At 45.0% G+C, this 8,836-nt stretch overlaps 2 protein-coding genes across 2 annotated transcripts in view; one reads left to right on the top strand and one right to left on the bottom strand.

Moving 5' to 3' along the window:
* LOC122543911 (zinc finger protein 239-like) overlaps positions 1-8,836 on the top strand; it is a 125,479-nt gene that overhangs the window by 57,132 nt on the left and 59,511 nt on the right. The window contains exon 1 of the mRNA XM_043682813.1: positions 6,910-7,240. The gene's annotated coding sequence lies outside the window, so the exon portion shown is untranslated. Of the gene's footprint in view, positions 7,241-8,836 lie in introns of the transcript that reaches the window.
* Positions 1-8,836, bottom strand: part of LOC122543913 (zinc finger protein 774-like) — a 63,744-nt gene that overhangs the window by 14,619 nt on the left and 40,289 nt on the right. Inside the window, exon 3 of the mRNA XM_043682821.1 lies at positions 4,041-5,595. Coding sequence (XP_043538756.1) covers positions 5,070-5,595 — 526 coding nt within the window. The 3' untranslated portion in view covers positions 4,041-5,069. The remainder of the gene's footprint in view (positions 1-4,040; positions 5,596-8,836) is intronic.

Genomic DNA, 8,836 nt, shown 5'->3' with positions numbered 1-8,836 from the left:
GAGGGAAGGAAGATGGACAGGTAGGACAGTTCAAGAGGGCAGTGCTGAGTTGGAGGGTTGGATCTGGAATAAGGTTGGGGGGGCTGAGGGAGGGGAGGTGAGGAAACTGGTGAAATCAACATTGATCCTGTGTGGTTGGAGGGTCGCAAGGCAGAAGATGAGGTGTTCTTCCTTAAGGATAGAATTTGGTGGTGGAGGTGGCCCAGGACGTGCATGTCCTTGGTGGTGAGGGAGGGGAGGTGAGGAAACTGGTGAAATCAACATTGATCCTGTGTGGTTGGAGGGTCGCAAGGCAGAAGATGAGGTGTTCTTCCTTAAGGATAGAATTTGGTGGTGGAGGTGGCCCAGGACGTGCATGTCCTTGGTGGAGTGGGAAGGAGAGGTAAAGTATTTGGCCACAGGGCGGTGGGGTTGTTCAGTGTGTGTGCCCCAGAGACCTTCTCTGAAGGGTAAGGATGGCAGTTTCCTTTCCCTGAAGGACATGAGTGAACCAGATGGGTTTTTCTGACAATGGTCTCGTGGTCACCATTTGGCTGTTTTTTTAACTGAATTCAAATTCCACCATCTACTGTGGCAGGATTTGAACCCAAGTCCCCAGGACATTCCCTGGATCTCTGGGTTGACAGTCCAGCGATGTAGGTGTTCTGCCAAGCGGTCACCCAGTCTGCGCTTCATTTCCTCAGTGTAGAGACTACATTGTGAGCAGCAAATGCAGTGAACTAGATTGAGTGAAGTACAGGTAAAGTGCTGCTTCACCTGGAAGGTGTGTTCGAGGCCTTGGATGTTGAGGAAGGAGGAAGTACACTGGCCTGGGTTACACCTTCTGACTTTACAGGACAAGGTGCTGTGGGGCTGAGGGGATGTGTTGGGATTGGAGAAGGATGAGGGTATCCCAGAGGGAACAGTCCCTACGGAAGGCAGTGGGCCTCCGAAATGTCCACCTTCTTCCTCAGCCGAGGATTCTCCAGCAGGGTGGGGTGACAGGGCCCTCACCCCCTTATTCTGGGATTGTCGCCTCCCCCTCCCTCCTCATATCCCCCAAAGTCCTCGATTTCACACCAAGGGGAAATGTTCTTTCAGCATCTACCCTGTCATTAATTGCAAACTTTCTATGTTTCTATCAGATTTCCTTCCATTTTTCTAAACTTGATTGAATTGAGGCCTAGTCAGGTCAAGTACTCGATTTCCCTTTACATAACAAATCTCCTCATGGGACATAGGAACAGAGTATGAAGGATCAGGAGAAAGCTGTTTGACCTCTCAGGTTGTCTTCACCATTCAATAAGAACATTGCTGATTGGTTGTGGACTCAGTTCCACCTTCCCAAATTATGCTGATATCCCTTTTGTAGCCAATCATCAATTGATTGCCATCTTAAATATATACAACAATTCATCATCCAAAACTCAAGGAAAACCACTTCGCCTTTCAAATGGACACAAGGACTCTTATGAGTGGCTCTCAAAGGCCATGTGACTTCTCTTGCACATTCAACTGCAATCAAAAGTAACCAATGATATATTGTTATCTTAAGACTTAATTTGAAAGGGTCAAGAATTTCAGTAACGATGAACCTTTCGAAGACCCTTGGTTGGGGGGAGTTCAAAAATGGAAGGCATATTTTTAAGGTGAGGGGGGAAAGATGTAAAAGAGACCTGACGGGCATCTTTTTCACACAGGTGGTGGTCTGTACGCGGAATTAATTGCCAGAGGAAGTGGCACATGCAGATATAGTTATAACAGTTAATAGACATTGGATTTGGAAGGATATGGGCCAAAGGGACTAGTATTAGTTCAAAACTTTGTCGGTATAGGTAAGTTAGACCGAAGGGACTGTTTCCAAGCTGTATGGCCCTATCACTGACAGCTTTTGTAGTATTGAACAAGATATATTTCAAGGAATTCCAGTGTAACTGACTTTGCTTTGTGGAACAATGATTAATCAAAGTTAACATTTGCAGCCATTTTGTTTGTGACAAAAGCTGGCTGAGGATAGCCATTTTGAGGAGAACCACCTGACCACCAGGGGTCAGAGTTCTTAGAAACAGCCACTACTTCTCAACAGTATCCAGGACAAAACAGCTCCAGGATTCCTGGCCTGGATCAAGTTGTCAGGAGCCACAAGCTGCAGGGTAACAAAGGCGGTTTCATGCACCGCCAAGAACTGCTCTCTTTAGTCCACCTGTGGGGGCAACCACCAACTATTCAACTCCAGAAACTATCGCAGCTGTTGGATTTGGCTCCAGGTTTTCAATTCCTTCAATTCAGAAAGGGGCAATCAAGGTCAAGCAAGCCACACCTTCAACGAATAATAGAGACTGATCTCATTTACATCTTAATATGTACATGTTATCGTTAAATACTTTAAATTACTGTATCTCAGTGGAGAACATTATCAATTCTGGTCTCCTTCCTCCTGGAAGGATGTTGTGAAAGGGTTCAGAAAATACTAAAAGGATGTTGCCAGGGTTGGAGGATTTGAGCTATAGGGAGAGGTTGAATAGGCTGGAGCTGTTTTCCCTGGAGTGTCGGAGACTGAGGAGTGACCTTAGAGAGGTGTATAAAATCATGAGGGGCATGGATACAGTAAATAGACAAAGTCTCTTCCCTGGGGTGGGGGAGTCCAGAACTAGAGGGCATAGGTTTAGGGTGTGAGGGGAAAGATATAAAAGAGACCAAAGGGACAACGTTTTCACACAGAGGGTGGTGCGGGTATGGAAATGGGCTGCCAGAGGAAGTGGTGGAGGCTGGTACAATTGCAACATTTAAAAGGCATCTGGATGGGTATATGAATAGGAAGGGTTTGGAGGGATATGGGCTGAGTGCTGGCAGGTGGGATAAGATTGGGTTGGAATATCTGGTCAGCATGGACGGGTTGGACTGAAGGAAGTGGTGGATGTGAGTACAGTTACAACATTTAAAAGACATTTGGATATGTACACAAATAAGAAATGTTTGGAGGGATATAGGCAAGAAGCAGGCAGGTGGAACTAATTTAATTTCGGATTATGTTTGGCATGGACTGGTTAGACCGAAGAGTCCGTTGCCGAGCTGTATGATTCTATATGGACTGTGGTAAAATATACACAGGGGACCAGGCGCTGTCCATGGTCAAAGTGGTGACCTGTCGTCTCACCCCAGTGTGTACACATGTGTATACACACACACACACACATTTCCTGATTACACTGGAGAGGGGGAGCTGACTGTACTATATTGTCCCATCAAGGTCCATAGGTTACCTGCACTTGTTTTGGAGACAGTGCCTCCTGCTAGCTGAGCTGTGTCTGAACTTCTTGAATTGGAACAAAATTCAGGGGGTGTTCTGCTTCTACAGTCATAGAGATGTACAGCACAGAAACAGACCCTTTGGTCCAATTAGTCCATACCAACCAGATCTTGCCTCTCCTAACCCCTCACACAGTTTGATATTCTGTTGGTAAGTCTCTGCTCCTTTTTGTTAAAGCTGTATAATTCTCTCTGTCATGTGCTTCCTGTTCCCAGGGTAACTGATGGTTCAGGACAGCAATGTTTTCCTGCCAACCATCACTTTCTTTTTACAACTTCTCTCCCTTATATTCCGCTGTGACACATTCTCACATGCGCCACGGGCCAACGAATCTGCGCCTTCTTCAAATGCATTTTGCCTTTCTGCACTTTATTACACAGCCCATCAAGAATATACGCATAATCCCCATCAAACTCTTCTACGGTCCTCAGGAAACCTCTGCCCTGCTGCGTACCTGTTTCCTCTCTCAGACTGTCCCATCCGTCTTTCCTGTATTGTGCCAATGTCATTGTACACACCTGACCTTCCTTAAGAATGTCTCCACCTGTGTGTAACTGAGATTGTTATTTCTCAGGCCTCTGGTCTCCACCACTATGATCTCAGTCCTAAACTATTTGCAAAATTAAGGTCCAGAAGTATCAGATTACTGTAAAAGGGGTAGAGCTTATCAGTGATTTCAAACTGGTTTATTAAGAACAACAGATTAAATTTGATATAGGAGTTAAACAGCCAGAAAAAAAGACATACGAACCATGACAGATGAGAACAGTTTTCCGATTCCAGAGGATGAAAGACAATGCAGAATGTTGACCTCTATAGCAGATGGCAGTGTCTCTTCTAATAGTTACTGTGTGAGACAGAATGTGGGAATTGGGTTGAAGCCATCGTGGATCACTGTGAAATCTCTTTCCAGTCTCTTGGCGGCCAGTTTTAACTCTTACCCATTTAGTTGCTTCATATAGGGACTGTGAAATAATTGTCCTAATAGTCTTCGTAATCAAAGTATTGTTAGAATCATAGTTATACAGCACGATTATCTTGTTTCAGGGCTTACAATTGAACACGGGGACACAGTTTCAGAAAAGGCACAGGCCATAAAGGATGGAGATGAGGAGGAATATCTTCACTCGGAATGGTAATCTTTGGAATTCCCTGCTTCAAAGGGCTGTGCAGACTCATTCATTGAGTATGTGTTCAAGACTGAGATCTTTGGATTTCTGCATATTAAAGACATCCAGGGAAATAAGGATAGTGCAGAAAAATGAAGTAGAAAATAATAATCATGTTGAGTGGCACAGCAGGCTTGAAGAGCTGAATGTCCATGCTCTAATCCTATTTCTCGTGTTAATTTCTAACGGATATGCTTGATTCTCCAACAATTCTCCTTGCTTTCTCTTGGATAATGGAGGGCCCGCTGTGTGGAACGTGCAAGTCAGTCAGAATTGTCAGCAACGATTCATCAGCACATGCTGATTTGAGATGTTAATCAGTGAAACCTTTCTGGCACTGAATTGTAAAATTCATACAAAAGATCAATTTAGAGTGGAAGTAAAAGTCCATAACATCGTTCTAAAATCATTTCTGATGAAATGCCATGAATTGTGCGGAAAGATCAGAAGACGGTGATTTTTAAAGGAACATTGCATCTTAGGAAGACAATCATCTATACCTCCAACAGGGTTTATCATTAGCAGAAACAAAGTCTAATTGTCACAATGAACACAGTTTGGTCCTGGGAGTGATTAACAGCAACAATAATAGTAGAATCCAATCCTTATAATCATTTGTGAACCCTCTCGTGTGTCAACAGATTGGCTAACTGAGTGAATCCCTTCCTACACAGGGAGCAAGTGAATGGTCTCTCTCCAGTGTGAATGCGCTGATGAGTTAGCAACTGGGATGATTGAGCAAATCCCTTCCCACACTCAGAGCAGATGAATGGTCTCTCTCCAGTGTGAACTCGCTGATGTTTCAATAGTACAGATGAATGAGTAAATCCTTTCCCACACACAGAACAGGTGAAGGGCCTCTCCCCAGTGTGTCCTCGTTGGTGTACAGTAAGGGCAGATGATTGCCTGAACCTCTTCCCACAGAAAGCGCAGATGAATGGCTTCTCCTCAGTGTGAATTCGCTGGTGTGATTGAAGGCCGAACAATGCAGTGAACCCCTTCCCACAGGCAGAACACGTGAATGGCCTCTCGCCAGTGTGACTGCGACGATGAATTTCCAGCTCTGATGGGTAATTGAATTCCTTTCCACAGTCTGCACATTTCCATGGCTTCCCCACAGTATGACTGCGCTTGTGCCTAGACAGGCCAGATGAATGGCTGAAACCTCGGCCGCACACACAACAGGTGTATGGTTTCTCATTCTTTTGAATGGTGCGGTTTGATTCCATGTTCACAATTGTACAGTAGTCTTCTTACGGTAAAGTGAGTGATCCCATCAATTAAGTGATGGTTGTTTTGGGTTTCCTGGGTAAATATCTTCTCCTTTCAAAAGCCTGTGAAATTGATTTGAAAGAGTAAAAGAGAATGATTGAACTGTAAAGGAAGTTATAAATCCCTGTTCCATACACTCTCCCTCCTCCCTGCTGAAATCCATCGCCACCATTTGTGTCCGCAACTCCCAGATTTTTCAATCTCTTTCCTCTACGTGGGTTCAGTTCCCAAGCTCGTCTGCAGCCTAAGAATAAAATCACTAAGAATAAAATCAACCTAAGAATTCTCAGCCTAAGAATAAAATCAACGTCCTCGGGTTTCTTTCCTCACCAATGATCTCAGATCTTTATTGTGATCCTCCTCTACAATGTACCATCTTACTTACTAGCCCTCGACCCCCTATTGTGTGATTTAAACCATCCTCCACTTGCTGAAACAGGAAGCGGATCATTCCTCTCGGCCTGTTCCCAGGGGGGAGGATGAAGAGTCACGGTTGTGAACAAGCAGATGTCTACTCTGAATCAGGGGGTGCAGCTCCACAAAGTATATCTGACCCCTCCAGACCAGCTGCTAATTTCATCACTCTCTCAGTTGGCTGCAGAGGTGAAAAACAAGTGGCACCCCACCTATGCATGAAGCCTGTAGTCAGATAGGGAGAGTATTTCATCGACTCATATAAACCTCTTGACAAGCCTGGGCAGGCTGAGTGTAGGGATCATCTCTAACCTGACCGGGGAGGGTCCAGTCCAAGAGGTCTCAGTCTGCATGGTAGGCCATTTTGGACTAGATTAAGAAACATGTCTTCACTCAGATAATGGTGAACCAGTGTAATAGCCACCACAGAAGGCAGTGGAGTCACTGAATATATTTCAGAATTGACTTTTTTTTTTAGGAGGGTAAAGGAGCATGGACAGACCAGGTATACGATAGTGTAGTGAGGTAGAAAATCAGCCACGCAATAGCCTTGATGGCCTGAATGGCCTGCGCCAGTTTCCTTTTGTGGGCCATCTCACTGCACATGCTCCAGCTCGCAGCGCCTGGGGTAATGAATGACAGAACCTCTACACCAATAGTATCAATGATGGCGGAGACCCAACTCCATTATTGGCAGACGCGTCTCCAATCAGAGTGCACAAGGAGGGCGGGGCTGACGCGCGAGCAACGCTGCGCATGCGCCTTTCGCTCTAAAGATGGCAGTTGTTCACCCGGGGCCTTCAGTCCGAGAGATTAAAAAACCCGAGCAGCCGCCGCTGATTCAAAGGTCCTACCGCTCGCTTCTCGTTTGGAGTGGAAAGTCTCAATGTTGGCATGGAGGTTCCCGACACGCCCGCTGACTCCATCCCTCTCTGTCAGCCCAACGGCTTCCACTGTATTTCGGACATTTCCACGAGGCCACCTAAGCGCAGCCCCAACGCCAGCACTGCGCATGCCTCCACCTGCGATGTGCGGGCCCGACTGATCGACGGCAGCTCCAGACCAATAGGAAGAGGGAACGGGCCTGGAGGAGCAGGTGGGTGTCATCGGTCCTCCAACCAATCGGACTGAGTGTGGGCGGGACTTTTCCATTGAAGACAACGATTAGGATTGACAGATTAAGACCACACACCAGGTTATACTCCAGCAGGTTGAATGGGATCAGAGACTCTTGAGATGGGAGAACACATGGTAGATGCAGTTTAATACAAGATGATACATCCAGATTCCTTTTTAAATTTTTGTTCTTCTATTTTAGAACTTTTTTCTTTTTTTCTATTACCCCCACATTACTGCCTAACTGCAGTAGTGCTTATTTATTCCCCAGCACCCATGTTGTGTGTGCATGTGTGAGACACAAGGTGCACGAATCTTTATTCAGTTTCACACATGTCTGTGTGGGTTTCCTCTGGGTGCTCTGGATTCCTCCCATAGTACAAAAATGTGTAGATTAGGTGGATTGGCCATGCTAAATTGCCCATAGTGTTAAGGGATGTGTTGGTTAGGTACATTCGTCTGATGAAATGTAGAGTAATAGAGTTGGGGAATGGATTTGGGTGGGTTGCTCTTCAGATGGTCGGTGTGGACTTGCTGGGCCAAATGGCCTGTTTCCACACTGTAGGGATTCTATGATTCTAAACAGTGCAATAAGATGGAAGAAATAGGAATGTACTGTTGGGCAACTCGAGCCAACTCTGCCACTCTGTAAGAACATGCCTAACCTTAAAAATGGTTGCAGGAACAGAGGAACCTGGAGTTCCCACGCACAAACCTTTGGTGTGACAGTACAAGTTTAGGATGGCTGATTGCTCAACTCCGACAAGTAATGATGGTCATCACCCATGTTAGGAAAGAGGCCAGACCTCCCCTCCCCTCCCCCCACCCCCCAATTGCTAACTTTTTCTAATTTTAAAGCAAATGTGAAGTGGGTGTTCTAGGTGTGGTGCAGTTGGTGAAACCACTTGGCTTTAAGCAAAACAGAATTTATTTAAACATTGCAATTCAAACAATAACAAAAGAAAATAGCATTTAACTATCGGAAAACTTAACTGATCTGATACAGTAATTATTACTAATTAAAGGTTTAGATGGAGAGGAATTTCTTAAGTGTTTACAAGACAATTTTCTGATTCAGTGTGTGGATGTACCTACTAGAGAAGGTGCAAAACTTGACCTACTCTTGGGAAATAAGGCAGGGCAGGTGACTGAGGTGTCAATGGTGGAACACTTTGGAGCCAGTGACCATAATTCTATTCATTTTAAAATACTGATGGAAAAGGATAGACCAGATCTAAAAGTTGAAGTTCTAAATTGGAGAAAGGTCAATTTTGACGGTATTAGGCAAGAACTTTCAAAAGCTGATTGGAGGCAGATGTTCGCAGGTAAAGGGACGGCTGGAAAATGGGAAGCCTTCAGAAATGAGATAACAAGAATCCAGAGAAAGTATATTCCTGTCAGGGTGAAAGGGAAGGCTGATAGGTATAGGGAATGCTGGATGACTAAAGAAATTGACGGTTTGGTTAAGACAAAGAAGGAAGCGTATGTCAGGTACAGACAGGATAGATCGAGTGAATCCTTAGAAGAGTATAAAGAAAGTAGGAGTATACTTAAGAGGGAAATCAGGAAGGCAAAA

This window comes from Chiloscyllium plagiosum, chromosome 45 (genome assembly GCF_004010195.1).
Source record: "Chiloscyllium plagiosum isolate BGI_BamShark_2017 chromosome 45, ASM401019v2, whole genome shotgun sequence".
NCBI classification, from domain to species: domain Eukaryota; kingdom Metazoa; phylum Chordata; class Chondrichthyes; order Orectolobiformes; family Hemiscylliidae; genus Chiloscyllium; species Chiloscyllium plagiosum.
The sequence above is the reverse complement of the archived record's forward strand: the minus strand, read 5'-3'. Positions and strand labels throughout refer to the sequence as shown.